Source organism: Ambystoma mexicanum, chromosome 2p, assembly GCF_040938575.1.
Source record: "Ambystoma mexicanum isolate Mex_15411 chromosome 2p, UKY_AmexF1_1, whole genome shotgun sequence".
Classification (NCBI taxonomy): Eukaryota; Metazoa; Chordata; class Amphibia; order Caudata; family Ambystomatidae; genus Ambystoma; species Ambystoma mexicanum.
This window is the reverse complement of record NC_090923.1, coordinates 599,278,701-599,300,166: the sequence shown is the minus strand read 5'-3', so window position 1 is coordinate 599,300,166 and position 21,466 is coordinate 599,278,701. Positions and strand designations below refer to the sequence as shown.

Below are 21,466 nucleotides of genomic sequence, written 5' to 3'. Positions count from 1 at the left end.
GTGAAGAGCCGCAGAGGGGTAGGCGGGAGGGTTCGCATGTGAATCCATGCCAGACCCATGCTGGAGAACAACAGTTACAGGTAAGTAACTTGTTCCTTCTCCAGCATGGGGTCTGGCATGGATTCACATGCTCATGAATAAAGAATACATAGCAGTACACACATGCACAACCACGGGAGGTGGCAAAGGATCAACATTAAGCATAACATCAAACTCAACATCAAGCAATCTTACCTCCTCACCAGGCTCACCTCAGGCGAACAGGTTGCGCAGCACTGCTTGGCCGACCCTGGACTCCTCCCTGGAATCCCGATCGACGCAGTAGAATTTCATGAAGGTGTGCGCCGACTTCCACGTAGCAGCCCTGCATATGTCCAGCAGGGGTACACCAGAAAGGAACGCCGTGGTAGCTGCGATCGCTCTGGTGGAATGGGCTCTCGGACGGCCAGGCAGCGGTCGGTTTGCCAACCGATGACAGTACATGATACAGCCGGAGAGCCATCTGGAAATGGAAGCCTTCGAGAGAGCCTTCCCCTGATGGACAGGTCCAAAGTTCACAAAGAGTTGTGACGTCTTCCGAAAACACTTCGTGCGGTCCACGTAGAACTTCAGCGCTCTAGCCACATCCAGCGAGTGCAAAGTCCTCTCAGCCGGCGACGAAGGCGACGGGAAAAACACAGGCAACACCAAGGGTTTGTTGAGGTGGAAGTCCGACGGCACCTTGGGCATGAAGGAGGGGTGCGTCCTGAGCACCACCCTCGTGTCGTGAAAAGTCAAGTATGGCGGCTTGCAAGATAGGGCCTGGATCTCTCCCACTTGTCGTGCGGAGGTGATGGCCACAAGAAACGCAGTTTTCCACGACAAACTTCAACGGGGCCGAGTGCAGAGGCTCGAACGGAGGTCCCATGAGCTTGGTCAGCACCACGTTGAGCTGCCACGCCGGGGCCGGAGCCTTCACCGGCGGGAACGATCTGAACAGTCCCTTCATGAACTCTTTCACCAGACGATGAGACCACAAGGACGTCCGCCCCGTGGTTCTGGTGTATCGGGAGATCGCAGCAAGATGAATCTTGATGGACGCGTGTGCCAGTCCAGCCTTGGCCAGCGTCAACAGGTACGGCAGCACTTGGGGAGCCGTAATCCTTAGAAGGTTAATCTTCTGTGCGTGGCACCAGACAGACAACCTCTTCCATTTGTGTCCGTAGCATTTAAGAGTCGAGGACGCCCTGGCCTTTGCAGGAACCTCTCTGCAGTCGGCCGGTATGTCGTATCCTCCAAACTCTAGCGCTGCAGGAGCCAGGCCTGCAAGTTCAGCGACTTCGGGTCGTGGTGGAGGATGGCGCCTCCTTCCCTGGAGAGCAGATCTGCGTCCACTGGCAGCTTGATTGACGGGGACGCTGACAAGTCCAGAAGGTCAGGGAACCATATCTGCCTCGGCCACGCAGGTGCGACGAGGATCATCCTGCACCGTGACCTCTTGAGCTGGTTGATGAGCCGGATCAGCAGTGGCAGAGGAGGGAAGGCGTATAGGAACAGGCCTTCCCAGGGAAACGAGAAAGCATCGCCCATGCTCCTCGGCTGGGGAAACCTGCTGGCGAACCTCCGGCACTTGGAGTTCGTCGCCGTCGCGAACAGGTTGATCTGGGGTGTGCCCCACCGTCGGAAGATGCGATCCACTAGATCCTGCCATAGTTCCCACTCGTGGCACGAGCGCAGCTCCCTGCTGAGTGAGTCGGCGATGGTGTTTTTTATCCCCGCCAGATGAAACGGCACCAGAAACATCCTTTGGGCGACAGCCCAATGCCACAGGTCCTGCGCCTCCTTGGACAGTGCTGGGGACCTGGTTCCGCCCTGTTTCCTGATGTAAAACATGGTGGTGGTGTTGTCGGTGAAGATCCTCACCACCTTGCCCTTGAGGGACGGAAGGAAGGACCTGAGGGCCCAAAACACTGCACGGAGCTCCAGGACGTTGATATGGAGGGACTTCTCTGTCGGGAGCCAAAGGCCTCTCGCGTGCAGATTTCCGGTGTGCGCTCCCCACCCTTCCAGGGAGGCATCCATGGTCACTGTCTCCTGGTGGCCTGGGGTCTGGAAGTCCATGCCCGCCGTCAGATGCGCGCGGGTGCCCCACCACCGGATCGCTCGTCGGAAACTCTCGTCGAGTGTGATCCTCTCCTCGAAGTTGCCCGTCGTTTGGATCCAGCGCGTGTCCAGGAACTCCTGCAACGGGCGCATCCGGAGCCTGCACATGGGAATGAGGTAGATGCAAGAAGACATCATTCCGAGGAGGGACTTGATGGACCTCACCTTGGCCGCGTCGGCAACCAACATCCGCTGTACCTTGCCCAGGATGGCCCTGGTCCTTTCCTCCGACGGGGAGGCCAGAAGGGACACTGTGTCGAGCTTCGCTCCCAGAAACAGTGCGTCTTGCGCGGGTACCAGGTGGGACTTGGCATAGTTCATGGAGAATCCCAGGTCCGTGAGAAGTTGGATGGTCCTTGCCGTGTGCTCCACGGCGAGCTCCCTCGTCTTGGCTCGGATGAGCCAGTCGTCCAGGTAGGGGTAGACGTGGATCCCCTCTCGGCGCAGCTGTGCCGCCACTGGTGCAAGGCACTTGGTGAATACCCTGGGCGCCGACCGCAGACCGAAGGGAAGGGCTCTGAACTGATAGTGACGCCCTTGGACCACGAACCTGAGAATATGGAAGTAGGCATCCTCCAAATCCAACGACGACAGGAAGTCGCCCTCCTCCAGCTGACCCAGGACGTGCTGGAGGGTGACCATCCAGAACTTCTGCGCCTTGATGAACTTGTTCAGCCGTCGTAGGTCTAGGATGGGGCGCCATCCTCCCGTCTTCTTCTTCTTCATGAGGAAGTATCTTGAGTAAACTCCGGAGCCCCGAAGCCTCTTTGGGACGAGTTCGATGGCGCCCTTCCTGAGCATCGCTTTTACCTCCAGGAGAAGTTGAGGGACGTGAAGTTCTTTCCTGGCCACGGGGGGGACGCGCGGGCACCTTCTTTGAAACTCGAGCGCGTGGCCCTGGGCCAGGGCGTCCAGCACCCAACGGTCGGTGGAGATGGACTCCCACACGCTGACGAAGCTCGCCAGCCGGCCTCCCACCGGGGTGCTTCGGCGGGGGCCCGACCCCACGGCTGGTTCAATCCTGCTTAGACGAGGCTTTGCCGCCTTGACCTCCTTGGCGACGATGGCGGGGTCCGCCTGACTTGCCTCGTCCCCTGTAAGCTTCTTGAGACGACGAACGGGCCGCTTGACGGTAGGTGGAAAATCTGCCGCCGGAACCTTTGGAGGCACCCTTGCCTCCGCCGCTCCGAAAGGGCGGCCGCCGTTGCTGGAGAACCCCGAGAGCCCGGGCCGTCTCTGTGTCCGCTTTAATGGCTTGAAGGGAATCGTCCACTGTTTTCCCAAACAGGTTGTTCCCATCGAACGGCATGTCCAGGACTCTGTTCTGTACGTCTTGACGGAAGTCAGCAGCCCTGAGCCATCCACGCCGCCTAAGGCACACGCCGTTGCCCAACTGGCGAAATCCAGTGTCGGCGATGTCCGTCGCAATCGTGATGGCGTGGTCCGAGGCCACCTCACCTTCCTGCAAGATCTCCAGGGCATCCGCCCTCTTGTCGTCCGGTAGGAAGTCCAGCAGGGGAGCCAGTTTGTACCACAGCTCCCTGTCGTAGCGGGCTACGATAGCCAAGGCCTTAATCGTCGTCGCTGCAGACGAGATGACCCTGCGCCCCATCGTGTCCAATTTCTTTCCCTCGCCGTCCGGCGGGGAAGTCGACGTGGAGGCCGCACCCCCCCCCCGCTTTCTTCCTGACCGCCGCAGAGACGACGGAGTCCGGGGTAGGCTGTGCCCGGAGGCACAAGGGGGCCGCGTCCGGGACCCGGTACTTCTTCTCGTACCGGTCTCTTCTAGCCGGCGTCGTGGAAGGGTTCTTGAGGAGGGCAAGGCCCTCATCCCAAATATCGTCCAGCAGGGGTACCGAGAGGACTGTCTTCCTCTTGGCCTCGCGCCGCTGATAAAGGAAACCTTCCTTCTTCTTCTCCTCAGGGCAGAGCTGGAAGAGCTCGGACGCCCTGGCGATCATGGAGTGAAAAGATCCAATCTCGTCGGGCGGGGAAGCCCGGGTGGGAGGTGACGACGGCAGATCCTCGTCGTACACCTCGTCGTCCGTACCCGTCGCGGCCATGTCAGTCCCCGTGTCATCCCCTCGAGTCGTGGACGGGGAGGAGGGCTGAACGGGGCGCGACGGCTGAAAAGGAGGTGGAGGGTGAATCCTTCTTTTCTTAGGAGGGGGGCTGCCCGAAGGGCCTGGTTCCGGGTCCCCCGACGGGATCTCCACTGGCAACGGCAGTCTAGTCCTTATCTCTGAGCATAAGGACTGCACAGCCAACAAAATGGCCGCCGAGTTGTCTTGCGGCGCTGGTAGAGGGGAGTCCGAAGGGCGGTCAGGGGCCCCGTCGGTACCCTCGACGATGTCGTCTCCTGCGTCGGGATCCCTCCCGACGGGCTGGTCTTCTTCCACGCCGACGCCGTGGCTTAAGACCTCGACCAGTTCTTCCTCAGAGGTTGAGGCCGAATCCACGACGACCTCCTGCCCCCCCTTTTTCTTCTCCGTCGGAGGTTTCACGGGGGTCCTGTCGATGGGCATAAAAGAGGACTCCCTCCGTGGTGGCAGGGAGACTCTGAGCCCCGAGGTCGCCACCACTGGTGTAGCCTCCACAGGCTGAGCCAGGGCTGCCGCGACTGTCTCGATAGAGGCCTTGGCCGGATGGATTAAGGCTTTCACCACCTTAGGTGCGCTCACCGCCTTCTCCTTGAGGGGGGGGACACTGCCTCGCTCCCCCTCCGCCTTAGAGCTCGACCGGGGCCTCTCCAGGAGCTTTGCCGGGTGCTCGGCCTTCCTCTTACCCGACCCAGAGCGTTGGCTCGTGGTTGATGGTGCCGGGGAGGGTGCGCCCTACCTGGCGCCCGTAGAGCCCGACCGTTCGGCGCTCCCGGTGCCAGCGGACTCGCGGTGCTTGGCCTTGTGTTGGACCCCCGTCGCCGGGGCGTCCTCAAAGGTCTTAGAAGACCGCTCGGATTTCTTCCTCCTTTTCTCGCCGGACGGGCTCTTCCCTTCCAGCCAGTTGGCGAGACGTTGATGGCGGTCCTTCATGGTCCGCTCCGACATGTTTCCGCAAAACGCACAGTCCTTCTCCACGTGCGTCTTGTCCTCATGTAGGCAGTAAAGACAAAAGGAGTGTTCGTCTTCCTTAAAGACATTCTGTAGCTGGCATCCAGGGCAGACCCTGAACAGCTTTCCGGGCGTCGAGCTTCCCTTCTCCTGGGCCATGACCGAGATGGGCCTGAGAAACTTCTGGAATCCTCCAAAAGCGTAGCTCGACGAATCTTCACCCTTGAGGGGCGTAGACGAATCCGACACGGGTCCCCGTTGATCGGATGGAGAGTCGGTGGATCTTGAGGCTCTTTTGACCGAAAAAAAACCGAAGTTTTTTGAGAAAAAATGTGAAAAATAGCACTAACGCTCGAGAGCAATAGCACGAGGATCCCAACACATGAACGTGCGGTAAAAATCTGAAGATGGCTGCCAGAGGCGGGGCTTAGGTAGAGGGCAGTCATTGGCTGTGGTCAGTATGACGCAGAGACCAGTGATTGGTTACTACTACGAGAGACAGATCAGAAACGAAACTGATACTGGTTTTTTCTTTACCGAGGATTCCCAGCCTGACGACGGGGAATATTCATGAGCATGTGAATCCATGCCAGACCCCATGCTGGAGAAATGTAATTGTATGTCTTTCTGTTCAATGTTTGTAATGGAATATATCTGCAAATCTCCTTTTAACATTGTGTAAAGGATTGTATATACCATAAACACAAATAAATACATACAAATATAAAATCTGATGCTCATTGTGAACCGATCTATAATCTAACTGAAGGAATCATTAAAGGAATTAAGTCTAATGATTAGTGGGAAGACAACATTCAGACAGAAGGTCTCTGATACACTGAATGAGAAAACCAAATCAGGGACAGATTGAAAAGGATATAAAACCTCCAGCAAAAATGTTTGCTAGGGTGCTTCTTGATGAATCGATGGATTGAGGTCAACAACATCATTTTGCTCAACCAAACGGGATTCAGGAAAGGCTATAATACTATGATCAATGCCCTAGCTGTAGTCACTACTGTGCAGCAGGCCTGGATGATAAAATACCAGTGTATGTGACCTTCATAGACTTTAGCACAGCCTTCGACATTGTCGATAGAGTGAGGCTGTGGGTGAAGTTGGAACATCCCGTCTGGACTACTAAAAATTATTATCCGTCTGCATCAACACACTAGAGTTAAGGTGCACCTGGATCAACATGGCGCATTGTCTAATTGGATAAACACACAGAAGAGGCTTAAGCAAGGGTGCATTTTGGTACCGGCCACGTTCTTTAACTTGTATTTGTCAGACCTAGAAGGGGCCATTGCACACTAACTCCAGCCCCTCGAAACTGGGTGATACTCCATTACAGTGGTTGGCCTACGCCGATGATCTAGCTTTGCTAGATTCAACCATGATGGGCTTACAGGTTGCCTTGAATCTTCTGTGTGCATATTCAACTATTAACACATCTAAAGTCAACGCCTCCAAAATTTTAATGGTTTTCTCCCCTAAATATAAACAATTGAAGAGCTCGAAATGGATGATGGAGGGGGAGGAAATTGAAGTAGTCTACATATAAATACCTGGGGAGCTCTCTAGCCTCTAAGCTTGATGGTGCTTAACAACTCAGACAACTACAAGTTAAAACCTTGCAGGAACCTGGGGCGATTAGCTCTTTTTCTACTAAGGTAGGTGAATAATCGGTTGGTGTCTTTACTACATTTTATCAAGTCAAGATATTGCCAACTATGCTCTATGGGGTGGAGATTTGGACCTTTGGGAGAATGACTGAAGTAGTAAAATTAGGGCATGCCATCTTGAGGAGACTGCTGAGATTGCCTCTTTATACCCCCAGTGAGGCTATCTACTTGGAGGTCACTATCCAACCAATTCTGATAAAACGTATCCTGAGCTGTCTAGTCTCATAATGAAAACTCATTAATGCCCCGGCAGACTCCTTGATTAGGCTTATGTTTGACACTCTAGCTATTAAAAAGTGCCTCATGCCTAGTAGTAATCTTGTCCAGACTTAGCTCATTGCTGAAAGGTGGCTCTCGATGGCTCCTGAAAATGCATTGTCTGTGACCCTTCGCTACTACAGAACAACTATAAAAACTCTTCTCTTTATGAAGGGTAAGGAGCAATTGGTTGTAAATATTGCCACTAAAACCTCCACAGTATTTTTTTTTAATACATCTCTCAGTTATATCATTTCCGAGGTAGCTCACTTGTTTGGGACTATTTGAAACTGACATTTTACTCTATAAGGTCCTTGTAAATCATGGGGTCATGGTTCAAAATCCAGAGAAATTAGAGACTGCCGTCTGTGTGGGTAGGACTGCTTATAGTATGTGAAACATCTTCTGACTCAGGCTAAGACTACAAGCATCGAGATGGAATCGTACCAAAATGTCACAACGATTGTGGAAACATTACTAACACTGCGCCTGAGCATGGTACGAAAATCCCCACCCCCATTACTGCGCCCAAGCGAAGCATGGGTTGCAAGGGTGTCCCCTGCTCTTCTTGGATGCAGTAACAGGCGTCGGGAGTGTCCCCCACTTACCATTACGGTAAGACAGGGATAAGAACAAAAAAAGAACGCTGCAGCGTCAGCACCACCCCATGTAAGTGGGAGGAACTGATGCCGCAGGGGCACAAGGCCGTCGGCGCACACAGAACTGCACTGCAGTAAAGGAAAGTGGGGGGGTTTGAGGATTGTGGGCAGGGGCAGGCAGGCAACAGTGATCTATCTGATCACTGCGCCGCGCCATAATTTTAGTCGACATTTTCGTCGGCGGAATTCCGGGCGGCGCAGTGATCACAAAGATTCATTGAGATCCGCTGGCATGGTGGGGAATTACTAGTCAGATGTTCTCTGGACCGCTTTTATGAGTGGCAATAACGATGCCTGTATAGTTTATTTGACAAAACTTTCAAAGCAGATGCTTGTAATTTTGAGATCATTGGCTGATCATGGATGATTGTTTATCCTCGTTTGATATGATGGTTATGTGGGCTTGTATATTTGTTTATTTTATGGATTTTGTTTTGGTTGCAGATTGCTTTTTTCCTTCTATTAAGTTTGAAGTATTAAAAAGTTGACTTTGACAAATAGAGATATAAAACCATACAAATGTAATAAAAACAAATAGATAAAAAAAAGAAAATGATATACAACCAGCGATCTTAAGCCAATGAACGAAATAACAAGTGGTCCAACTTGCTCAGAAACTAATAGACTCTGGAAAAGGAGCACTGGCAAGCAAAAACAAAGCATGCAGTGATGAGGTTGACACTAATCAGCATAGTACCCTCAGTAGACCAAAGACTGAGATCACAGCTAAGGAACCATCACAACTGTAAGAGATTGTGTAAATTAGTGGCCACCCAGAAGTCAATTCCCCATTGCAAATCCCAGGGGAATAAGACAGTCTGCATTTACTAACAGACAGGAAGTAGAGACCCTGAAAGAGAGTTAAAGAAGGCGATACACCAAGGTAATGGGAGACCTGCAGGGGTGAGGCGAACCTCTTGCAAGCTCAATTCTTTAGTTAATTAAAGATACTTCCAATTTTACTTTTCCAATTGAGTTACTCTTTAATTTGGTAGGTAATATCATGGCAGAAACGAAGACTGACTAGCCTTGGCCATACTGTTAACATTTGGGGTTTCAAGCAAAGTGAAAATGACAAGCAGACGGACACTTCAACAAAAGTTTATTAAAATTTATAAAGCATGAATGGCATTTATTTTGAGACAATACTTTCAGAGTGCTAAAAAGATAACTGCTCTAGACTATCATTTGAACAAAAACCTCACCCAAGGAGGACATTCCAACCACACACTTGGTTGAGGGATACTGTTCATACAAAGGCTATTGGGTGGCACACCTTCAATTTAGCACTGGAACAGGCACACCAAGCCAAACAACTCCCATCAGGGCAATCCATTTGGTCAGCTCTGAACTCCACATACGCCATTCTTGGTTCAGTCTTTTATTGGGGAACCAGGACAGCAGCTATTGAGTGAGCTTTTTCTTTAATTTCTCAAAAAAGCAACCATTGGAAAATAATTAGCAATCTAAACATAGGTAGCACTAAATCACTGCAGTCAAAGGCACTTGAGACACAACAATCTGAGAAGAGGTAGGTCATGGGACTCATAGGTGGGGGGGTGGAGGGAAAGAGGGGGAGAGCGACTAAAGGAAAAAAGGAATGAGAGGATGAAGCAAAAGATCGAGGGGAAACCCGAGGAGTAAATCAGAAAGGAAGGATACGATAAAACACATGAAATAAGAGGCAGCATATGTTTGAAGGAATAAGGACGGGACAGACAGATTATTGCAGAATGCATTGATCTAGTAAAGAAACAAATAAGGCGATAATATGGAAAGAATGCAATACAAGAGGGAAACTAAGTGCAGAGGGCACAATTACAACAAATTAGAACTAAAGAACTGGACATTGCAGTTGTCATGTCCAGTGATCACGAGGGAGATGGTATGGGCAGGTAGAATGTGAAAAACAGCTGTGTAGGCACATTCAGAAGAAGTGTTAACCAGTATCGTATCCTAGGCATTGTTTCCTGCAGCTGGCAGGACCACGTACATTTCTTGCCCATTGTCAAGCCAGAAGACGCAGAATCCTCGTAGTCCCATTCTGGGAATTGCATGTGCGTCCTAAAGAACATCATCTCCTCATGTCTGTGCATGGACCTCCTTCAGGTTTCCCATTGCCTCAGCAATCAGACCACAGGCCGTCTTGTGTTTCTGCCAGTGCTTCACCTGACACTCTCTGAGGAGGAAAAAGGCGAGAGTGACATCAACAATACAGTTACACCTGAAGGTCATATATTTGAGACATGTTAGTTCCAATTCATTATGGACAGGGTGCTTGGTAGACATGGCTATATTTCAATCCACATTTTATGTAATGTAACTGGGTTATTTAAATTGCAGGATCTGCCTAATGTGTGGCTCTTGGTTCTTGAGGCTATGCAAGGAGTGAGTGATTAAGTGGGGGGAAGAGGTAACAGCACATTTTGCTATAGGTTTTGGATGTGAGAGGCTGACCAGAGTTCTACACAAAGAAGAGAAAGACTTAGCACACTCATCCCAAATCCTGTGTGCACAGAAACCAGGAGCAGTTTGTGACCAGATTTATTTTTATTTTTTGTACATATTGTTTTTTTTTTGTACATTTGCATAGGGCTAGACACAGTAAAAAGAAGAAATGTACATATTTGAGCAGTTCAGCTAGCCTTCATTTAGTGAAAGAATAATTTAGAAGCAAGTCTTGAATGTTGTTGAATAATGAAAATACGATTTGTCCTGACCAACTCAAGGAGCCAATTTTATTTTAGGGCAAAAACATGAATTGGCTGAAGAATGACTTAGTACAAAGAAGAACGAAGCAGAGCTTTGATTGCATGATGTTTTACACGGAAACAGTTCATTGGTACAATTAACATTTTTTTTATTTTTATAATGCGACTTTGAGAACAAGTCATAGCAGATTAGAGAAGATGATCTAAAATTGGCCATCATACATCCTTGGACTGATACCCGAGTTAATGTACAAGCAGTAACCGATGTAACGCAGATTGAGTGACTACATCCTTACCTTGTTTGAAAAGCAAACTCGTCTACAGGATATCTGGCAGGAGCAGAATGTCAGCAGATGTTTGACCATAAAGTGAGCGTTTAGAAACTATGAATTATCAGAGTCTTCGATTTCATTCGGGTGTGGAAGGGTGTTGCCCACTTGAGCAAATATGAGGCTTATCTCTTTAATTACAGATTTCGGCTGGTAACCCCTGTAACTCCCACACAAAGTTCATTGTTCTCACTGTGTCCTGTCCTATGTAAGCTAAGTATAGGGGTTAATTAAAGTTGATCACCGTAGTGACTAGAGTACTCAAAGTCCATAGTCCCTTTTCCTCCATTCTGTGGGCGTCCCGCAACATGTGGACGGTCCCAGAACCTTTGGCAGCAAAGAATTGAGCTTCCCCTTTAAATTTAGTATAGTGTGCGTGGCGTGGCCTCTGGCGTGGGAACGCTCTGCCAAGGCCCCACCTTCGGCGCCTCACCTCAGTCCCCATTGAACACATTGTACGCTTTGATACCAGGCTACATGTATTACCTATGAGCCATTGGCATACTAGCGGGGGAAGGTGGATGGGACGTATGGAGGAAAGGGGACTATGGACTAGGAGTACTCTAGTCACTACGGTGAGTAACTTTAATTACTCATACATCCCGTCCCATTTCCTCCATCCTGGTGGGTGATTCCACCGAACAAGAACATAGGGTGGAGCTGTGACAACCTGCCTCATATCTAGGATGAAGCGAAAATAAAGGTTTCTCAGAACCGCCTGACCAAACTCTGCATCGCGCCTGGAGCTGGTGTCCAGCGGGTAGTGCTTACAGAAGGCCGACGGCGTCGATCAAGTAGCTGCCTTGCTGATGACATCCCAGGAACCATGTCCCTGAAACACGACAGACGTGGCATTACCTCGAACCGCATAGGCATGAATCCCCTCAGGAAGAGATTTGCCCATGGCCGTGTAAGCCTCCGAAATTGCCTGAATCATCCAACAATCCATGGAAGTCTCGGAAGCCTGAGAGCCGGGTGAGGAGCCCCCAAATTCACGAACTATGCCCCAGACTTCCTGAAGGATTTTGTCTGGGAGAGAAAAAACCTGAGCACCCTCTTTAGGACGAAGGAATGTAGGGCCTTCTCCGCCTCAGACTGTGGGTTTGGGAAGAACACAGGCAGGCAGATCTCTTAATTCAGATGGAACGGTGAGACCACCTTGGGCAAGAAGTTTGGGTGAGTGCGCAATATGACCTTGTCGTTGTGAAACATGGTGAAGGGGTTGCACAAAGACAACGCCTGCAGCTCACTAACCCTGCGTGCAAAGGTGCAAGCCAACAATAAGGAACAAGTTACTTACCTGTAACTGTTGTTCTCCAGCATGGGTCTGGCATGGATTCACATGCTCATGAATATTCCCCGTCGTCAGGCTGGGAATCCTCGGTAAAGAAAAAACCAGTATCAGTTTCGTTTCTGATCTGTCTTTCGTAGTAATAACCAATCACTGGTCTCTGCGTCATACTGACCACAGCCAATGACTGCTCTCTACCTAAGCACCGCCTCTGGCAGCCATCTTCAGATTTGGAAGCACGTGAAGTGGCAGTATGACCAAGTGAAGAGCCGCAGAGGGGTAGGCGGGAGGGTTCGCATGTGAATCCATGCCAGACCCATGCTGGAGAACAACAGTTACAGGTAAGTAACTTGTTCCTTCTCCAGCATGGGGTCTGGCATGGATTCACATGCTCATGAATAAAGAATACATAGCAGTACACACATGCACAACCACGGGAGGTGGCAAAGGCTCAACATTAAGCATCACATCAACTCAACATTAAGCATCTTACCTCCTCACCAGGCTCACCTCAGGCGAACAGGTTGCGCAGCACTGCTTGGCCGACCCTGGACTCCTCCCTGGAATCCCGGTCGACGCAGTAGAATTTCGTGAAGGTGTGCGTCGACCTCCACATAGCAGCCCTGCATATGTCCAGCAGGGGCACACCAGATAGGAACGCCGTGGTAGCTGCGATCGCTCTGGTGGAATGGGCTCTCGGACGGCCAGGCAGCGGTCGGTTTGCCAACCGGTGACAGCACATGATACAGCCGGAGAGCCATCTGGAGATGGAAGCCTTCGAGAGAGCCTTCCCCTGATTGACAGGTCCAAAGTTCACAAAGAGTTGTGACGTCTTCCGAAAACCCTTCGTGCGGTCCACGTAGAACTTCAGCGCTCTAGCTACATCCAGCGAGTGCAAAGTCCTCTCAGCCGGCGACGAAGGCGACGGGAAAAACACAGGTAACACCAAGGGTTCGTTGAGATGGAAGTCCGACGGTACCTTGGGCATGAAGGAGGGGTGCGTCCTGAGCACTACCCTCGTGTCGTGGAAAGTCAAGTACGGGGCCTTGCAGGAAAGGGCCTGGATCTCTCCCACTCGTCGTGCGGAGGTGATGGCCACAAGAAAAGCTGTTTTCCACGATAGAAACTTCAACGGGGCCGAGTGCAGAGGCTCGAACGGAGGTCCCATGAGCTTGGTCAGCACCACGTTGAGCTCCCACGCCGGGGCCGGAGCCTTCACCGGCGGGAACGATCTGAACAGTCCCTTCATGAACTCTTTCACCAGACGATGAGACCACAAGGACGTCCGGCCCGTGGTTCTGGTGTATCGGGAGATCGCAGCAAGATGAATCTTGATGGACGCGTGTGCCAGACCAGCTTTGGCCAGCGTCAGCAGGTACGGCAGTACTTGGGGAGCCGTAATCCGTAGAGGGTTAATCTTCTGTGCGTGGCACCAGACAGAGAACCTCTTCCATTTGTGTCCGTAGCATTTAAGAGTCGAGGACGCCCTGGCCTTTGCAAGAACCTCTCTGCAATCGGCCGGTATGTCGTATCCTCCAAACTCTAGCGCTGCAGGAGCCAGGCCTGCAAGTTCAGCGACTTCGGGTCGTGGTGGAGGATGGCGCCTCCTTCCCTGGAGAGTAGATCCGCGTCCGCCGGCAGCTTGATCGGCGGGGACGCTGACAAGTCCAGAAGGTCCGGGAACCATATCTGCCTCGGCCACGCAGGTGCGACGAGGATCATCCTGCACCGTGACCTCTTGAGCTGGTTGACGAGCCGGATTAGCAGAGGCAAGGGAGGGAACGCGTAGAGGAACAGGACCTCCCAGGGGAACGAGAAAGCATCGCCCATGCTCCTCGTCAGGGGAAACATGCTGGCGAACCTCCGGCACTTGGTGTTCGTCGCCGTCGCGAACAGGTCGATCTGGGGTGTGCCCCACCGTCGGAAGAGGCGATCCACCAGATCCTGCCGTAGTTCCCACTCGTGGCACGAGCGCAGCTCCCTGCTGAGTGAGTCGGCGATGGTGTTTTTTATCCCTGCCAGATGAAACGGCACCAGAAAAATCCCTTGGGCGACGGCCCAATGCCACAGGTCCTGCGCCTCCTTGGACAGCGCTGGGGACCTGGTTCCGCCCTGTTTCCTGATGTAAAACATGGTGGTGGTGTTGTCGGTGAAGATCCTCACCACCTTGCCCTTGAGGGACGGAAGGAAGGACCTGAGGGCCCAAAACACTGCACGGAGCTCCAGGACGTTGATATGTAGGGACTTCTCCGTCGGGAGCCAGAGTCCCCTTGCGTGCAGATTTTCGGTGTGCGCTCCCCACCCTTCCAGGGAGGCATCCGTGGTCACAGTCTCCTGGTGGGCTGGGGTCTGGAAGTCCATGCCCGCCGTCAGATGCGCGCGGGTGCCCCACCACCGTATCGCTCGTCGGAAACTCTCGTCGAGCTTGATCCTTTCCTCGAAGCTGCCCGTCGTCTGGATCCAGCGCGCATCCAGGAATTCTTGCAACGGGCGCATCCGGAGCCTGCACATGGGAATGAGGTAGATGCAGGAAGACATCATCCCGAGGAGGGACTTGATGGACCTCACTTTGGCCGCGTCGGCCACCAACATCCGTTGCACCTTGCCCAAGATGGTCCTGGTCCTCTCCTCCGACGGGGAGGCCAGAAGGGACACTGTGTCGAGCCTCGCTCCCAGAAACAGTGCGACTTGCGCGGGCACCAGGTGGGATTTGGCGTAGTTCACGGAGAAACCCAGGTCCGTGAGGAGTTGGACGGTCCTTGCCGTGTGGACCACGGCGAGCTCCCTCGTCTTGGCGCGGATGAGCCAGTCGTCCAGGTAGGGGTAGACGTGAATCCCCTCGCGGCGCAGCTGCGCCGCCACCGGTGCAAGGCACTTGGTGAATACCCTGGGTGCCGACCGTAGTCCGAAGGGAAGGGCTTTGAACTGGTAATGACGCCCTTGGACCACGAATCTGAGGAATTTGCGGTGCCCCTTTAGGATGGGAATGTGGAAGTAGGCATCCTCCAAATCCAACGACGATAGGAAGTCTCCTTCCTCCAGCTGACCCAGGACGTGCTGGAGGGTGACCATCCGGAACTTCTGCGCCTTGATGAACTTGTTCAGACGTCGCAGGTCTAGGATGGGGCGCCATCCTCCCGTCTTGTTCTTCACGAGGAAGTATCTCGAGTAGACTCCGGAGCCCCGAAGCCTCTTTGGGACGAGTTCGATGGCGCCCTTTCTGAGCATCGCCTTTACCTCCAGGAGAAGTTGAGGGACGTGAAGTTCTTTCCTGGCCACGGGGGGGACGCGCGGGCACCTTCTTTGAAACTCGAGCGGGTGGCCCCGGGCCAGGGCGTCCAGCACCCAACGGTCGGTGGAGATGGACTCCCACACGCTGACGAAGCCCGCCAGCCGGCCTCCCACCGGGGTGCTTGGGTGGGGGCCCGACCCCACGGCCGGTTCAATCCTGCTTGGACGCGGCCTTGCCGCCTTGACCTCCTTGGCGACGACGGCGGGGTCCGCTAGACTTGCCTCGTCCTCTGTAGGCCTCTTGCGACGACGAGCGGGCCGCTTGACGGTAGGAAGCGAAACCGCCGCCGGAACCTTTGGAGGTGCCCTTGCCTCCGCCGCTCCGAAAGGGCGTCCGTCGTTGCAGGACTCCAAGGGCCCGGGCCGTCTCAGTATCCGCCTTGATGGCCTGAAGGGAATCGTCCACTGTCTTCCCAAACAGGTTGTTCCCGTCGAAGGGCATGTCCAGGACTCTGGTCTGGACGTCCTGCCGGAAGTCCGTAGCTTTGAGCCATCCACGACGTCGAAGGCAAACGCCGTTGCCCAGCTGGCGGAACCCAGTGTCGGCGATGTCCGTCGCCACGGTGATGGCGTGGTCCGAGGCCACCTCACCTTCCTGCAGGATCTCAAGGGCCTCCGCCCTCTTGTCGTCCGGCAGAAAATCCAGCAGGGGAGCTATCTTGTACCAGAGCTCCCTGTCGTAGCGGGCCACGATAGCCAAGGCGTTGGCCGCTTTAATCGTCGTCGCTGCCGACGAGATGACTCTACGCCCCATAGTATCCAATTTCTTTCCCTCGCCGTCCGGCGGGGAAGTCGATGTGGATGCCGCACCCCCCCCGCTTTCTTCCTGGCTGCCGCGGAGACGACGGAGTCCGGGGTAGGCTGCGCCCGGAGGCATAGGGGGGCCGTGTCCGGGACCCGGTACTTCTTCTCGTACCGGTCTCTTCTAGCTGGCGTCGTGGAAGGGTTCATGAGGAGGGAAAGGCCCTCATCCCAAATGTCGTCCAACAGAGGCACTGCGAGGACCGTCTTCCTCTTGGCCTCGCGCCGCTGATAAAGGAAGCCTTCCTTTTTCTTCTCCTCAGGGCAGAGTTGGAAAAGCTCGGAAGCCCTGGAGATCATGGAGTGGAAAGATCCGATCTCGTCGGGCGGAGAGGCCCTGGTGGGAGGCGACGACGGAAAATCCTCGTCGTATGCCTCGTCGTCCGTACCCGTCGCTGCCGTGTCAGTCCCCGTATCATCCCCTCGGGTGGACGGGGAGGAGGGCTGGAAGGGGCGCGACGGTTGAAAAGGAGGTGGTGGATGGATCCTTCTTTTCTTGGTAGGGGGAACACCAGAAGGTCCCGGTTCTGGATCCCCCGACGGGAGAGGTTCCTCCGTCGGTAACGGTAGCCTCGTCCTTATCTCGGAGCATAAGGACTGTATGGCCAACAAAATGGCCGCCGAGTTGTCTTGCGGCGCTGGCAGAGGGGAATCCGACGGGCGAGCAGGGGCCCCGTCGGTATCCTCGACGATGTCGTCGTCGTCACCTGCGTCGGGGTCCATTCCGACGGGCTGGCCTTCTTCCACGCCTAGGCCGTGGCTTAAGACCTCGATCAGCTCCTCTTCTGAGGTTGAGGCCGACTCTACGACGACGCCCTGCCCCCCCTTCTTCTTCCCCACGGAGGGTTTCACGGGGGTCCTATCGATGGGCACAAAGGAAGACTCCCTCCGAGGAGGCAGGGAGATTCTGGGCCCTGAGGTCGCCACCACTGGTGCAGCCACCACAGGCTGAGCCAGGGCCGCCGCGACCGTTTCGATAGAGGGCTTGGTCGGATGGATCAAGGCCTTCACCACCTTAGGTGCGCTCACCGCCTTATCCTTGAGGGAGGGGGCACTGCCACGCTCCTCCTCTGCCTTAGAGCTCGACCGGGGCCTCTCCAGGAGCTTCGCCGGGTGCTCGGCCTTCCTCTTACCCGACCCAGAGCGTTGGCTCGTGGTTGATGGTGCCGGGGAGGGTGCGCCCTGCCTGGCGCCCGTAGAGCCCGACCGTTCGGCGCTCCCGGTGCCAGCGGACTCGCAGTGCTTGGCCTTATGTTGGGCCCCCGTCGCCGGGGCGCCCTCAAAGGTCTTAGAAGACCGCTCGGATTTCTTCTTCTTCTCGCCAGACGGGCTCTTACCCTCCAGCCAGTTGGCGAGACGTTGATGGCGGTCCTTCATGGTCCGTTCCGACATGTTGCCGCAAAACGCACAGTCCTTCTCCACGTGCGTCTTGTCCTCATGAAGGCAGTAAAGGCAGAAAGAGTTTTCGTCCTCCTTGAAGACGTTCTGCAGCTGGCATCCAGGGCAGACCCTGAACAGCTTTCCGGGCGTCGAGCTTCCCTTCTCCTGGGCCATCTCCGAGACCGGGCCTGAGAAGCTTCTGGAGTCCTCCGAAGTGTAGCTCGACGAAATCTTCACCCTTGAGGGGCACAGATGAATCCGACACGGGTCCCCGTTGATCGGATGTAGGATCGGTGGAGCTTGAGGCTCTTTTGACCGAAAGAATCGAAGTTTTTTGTGAAAAGCGCGAAAAAATAGCACTAATGCTCGAGAGCAATAGCACGAGGATCCCAACACATGAACGTGCGGTAAAAATCTGAAGATGGCTACCAGAGGCGGTGCTTAGGTAGAGGGCAGTCATTGGCTGTGGTCAGTATGACGCAGAGACCAGTGATTGGTTATTACTACGAAAGACAGATCAGAAACGAAACTGATACTGGTTTTTTCTTTACCGAGGATTCCCAGCCTGACGACGGGGAATATTCATGAGCATGTGAATCCATGTCAGACCCCATGCTGGAGAAGACAGTGTTTAGCGTCACCAGGCGGATGTCCACAGAGGCAATCGGCTCCAAAGGCTTGCGTTGCAAAAGCTGCAAAAACCACATTGAGGTCCCAAACCGGATGCGATCTATGCACCAGAGGAAAAAGCCTAGACACCCCCTTATGGTGGGCCTTAACCATCAGGACGGCTGCCGAAAACACATACTGTGGGGAATTCTTGTAAGCCCCAAATGGACGCCAAATACATGCAGCAAGTAATCACATGAACTCCAGAACGAGCCAGGTGTGCTGAAAAGGCCAGTACGTCATCCAGAGGACAGGTAACAGGGTCCAGAGCCTTGTTGCGAGTACAATGGCATAACCTAGTCCATTTGCTCTTGTAGTGGGACCGATTTGAGGGCCTCCTGGCCTGCTGAATGATGTACCAGTTGTCATCCGAAAATTGAGCATGCTGAAGCATCAACTGGATCAGGAACCAGGCCGTCAGGGCCAGTTTGGCCGAGTCGGATGTTCCACTGCCCCGCCCTGCTGTTTCAGGAAGCCCCTGCTGGGGATCGGAAGATGGACGGGACTCTGGAGCACAACTGCAGCCGATTCGAAAACCAGGGTCTCGAAGGCCAGTGGGGGCCAACAAGGGTGAGGCTGCAACCAACGGAGGCTCGGAACTTTCAGAGGGTCCTTTGGAGCAGAGGGGTGGCCGGGAACACACAACACCTGCGGTTGTGCCAAAAGATCTGGAAGGCGTCTCCGAGTGACCACCGACCATGAATTGCGCATGATCCAACTGGGGGCGGTTGGCATTCCGGGGAGATGCAAACAAATCCAAGTCCGCAAACCCCCAAGGCTGGAACATGGGCAACAAGGAGTCATTGTGCAACTCGCACTCGTAGGTGTTCAACCCCAAGCGACTCAACTGGTTTGCTTCTGCATTGCTGTCCCCCAGGAGGTGGACTGGCAAAATCCAAACCTCCTCCATTACGGCCCATTCTCAGATCGAAACTGCCTCCATGCAGAGGTGGGGGGAGCGGGTGCCACCCTGCTTGTTCAGATAGAACATCATAGAAGAATTGTCTGTCCGGACCAGAAGAGACCTGTCCATGATGAGGGGCAAGAACACCTTGAGGGCCAGGCCCACTGCCCTGAGCTCAGGCAGATTGAAATGCAAGAGTGCTTCTTTCCTGGACCATGCTCCATGAATCGCGTAGCCCTCCAGAGTAGCACCCCAAACCGAAAGGGAGGAGTCTGTCATCACCACCTGGGTATGCTCTCATCAGGTGAAAGGGGCTCCCACTGAGACATTGGCCTTCATCAACCACCAGCGAAAATCGCGCAGAAGGAGCAGTGGTATTGGGATCCTGTCCGACTGAGACTCTGTCTACTGATCCCAATTGGCCGCCAGGTGGAGTTGTAGGTGCATCATCTTGAGGCGAGCATGTTGTACAGTGAGCATGCAGGAGGCCATCAGGCCCAGAATGTGCTGGCACCACCATACTGAGGTGGTCAAGTTGGCCAGAAAGTGTACCACCTCCTTGCGTAGGGACATAAGCCTCTCTGGGTGGGAAACACCCGCTGAACGGTAGTGTTCCAACACACCCCTAGGAAGACCAGTTCCTGAGACGGGCATAACTGATTACCTCTGGTTGAGGGAAAACCTCAGCTGATGAAGGATATCCCCCAATCTCCAGCAGGAGTGCACCACCCCTCCGGGTGACCCTACCATCACCAGCCAGTCATCCAAATAAGGGTATAGATGATGGCCCTCCAAGCAGAGAAGTCCTGTCACTGTGTTCATCAACTTCATGAAGACATGAGGGGCTGAGTTCAGGCCGAAGGGCAGCACCTTGTACTCAAAGTGGTATGACATACTTGTGAACCATAGAAACATCTGATGCGGTTGATAGATGGGTACATGTAGGTACGCATCCTTGAGGTCCAGGGAACACATCCAGTCCCCTGCACACAGAGGGAGTAATCATCTTGAACCGTTCCAGCAGTAAAGACAGATTCAGAAATGACAGGTCCAGGACAGGCAAAGGTTGCGCAGTGAAACTCACTGAGCACGGAGACAACCGGTGTGTAGTGAACACTTCTTCAAATATACAGTCTCTAGTTGATAATTGTCTTTTTCATTAAAGAGATGCAGCTGCAATAATCTTCAATTAGTCCAAAGTTACTAGTACTCAAATAATATTTATTTAAAAGTAATTAGCAGAGGCCCAGGCCAATGCATTCGGACACTAGGTCCTTCTTCACGGCAGGCTCTAGGAAAATAGCAAAGTAGAAAACAACATAGTAAAGCTTAAAGCATACCTGTCAAATAATGCACTGCACTTAAGTACTCTAGAATTCACTTTCATTGCAGTAATTCTCACACCACTCAGATCCATCAATGCGGTATTACTGCTGGAACTACCCTCAGGCCAGCCTGGTTGTTCTTGGGTACCGCAAAAATCCTGGAATAGTAACCAAAGCCCCTGTCTACAAGAGGAACCGGTTCTATCGCCTGCATCTCCAAGAGCAAAAGGACTACCAGTAACAGAGCCAGGGACCCGATCTGATGAATAGGAGAAGAGGATGGTAGAGGCAAAGGAAGAGTAAGACTGAAGCCTGTGGAGATTACAAATAGGATCCACGGGTTGCTGAAAAGATACTTCCAGGTGTCCTGGAACAGAGCCAAATGCCCCCCCCCCCCCCACAGTCGAGCTGTGCTCCCCAACCTTGACGTCACTGCTTCTTGGCATCAGAGGCGGGAGCAGAGGAAGGGGAGCAGAAAAACCTGTGCAACATCCTCTGCTGCTTTCTCCTGTTCTGTTGTCACTGGATGACCTGTCAGGCCACTATGTACTGGAACCCCTTGAAGCCAAAGAAAGCGTAGGGCTTGAACTCAGTCCTGCCTTGAGACTGAGGGAAGGATTTCTGACCTGGTTTTGTCATGATGGCCAAGGACTCTGCGGTTTGAGTGGAGGTTTTCTTCTTTGTCAACTCAACATCGGGCGACGAGTGAAAAAGGTCTATGCCCTAAAAGGGCAGATCCAGGTTCCGCTCCTGCATGTCAGATGAAAATATTGCTGCATGCATCCATGCCATCCTTCTCATCTCGACTCCAAAGCACAGCCCTCTGCTGGCTGTGTCGATGTGGGGGACAGAAGACTCCATGAGGTCCTTCGCAATGGCCCGGGGGATCTGTCAGCCCAGCCTGGAAGGAAGCTTCAGAGGGCCTACTTTGTCTTGACGAGTGGTCCTGGAGATAACGTCCTTAAGGTGGG

The 21,466-nt window shown here is 53.4% G+C and overlaps 1 protein-coding gene across 1 annotated transcript in view; it reads right to left on the bottom strand.

Annotated features, from left to right (window-relative positions):
• Positions 1 to 8,879: 8,879 nt before the first annotated feature.
• The window catches only part of ZMYND10 (zinc finger MYND-type containing 10), a 1,281,921-nt gene continuing 1,269,334 nt past the window's right edge, over positions 8,880 to 21,466 (bottom strand). The window contains exon 12 of the mRNA XM_069644108.1: positions 8,880 to 9,973. Within this exon, the coding sequence (XP_069500209.1) occupies positions 9,877 to 9,973 (97 nt within the window). The 3' untranslated portion in view covers positions 8,880 to 9,876. The remainder of the gene's footprint in view (positions 9,974 to 21,466) is intronic.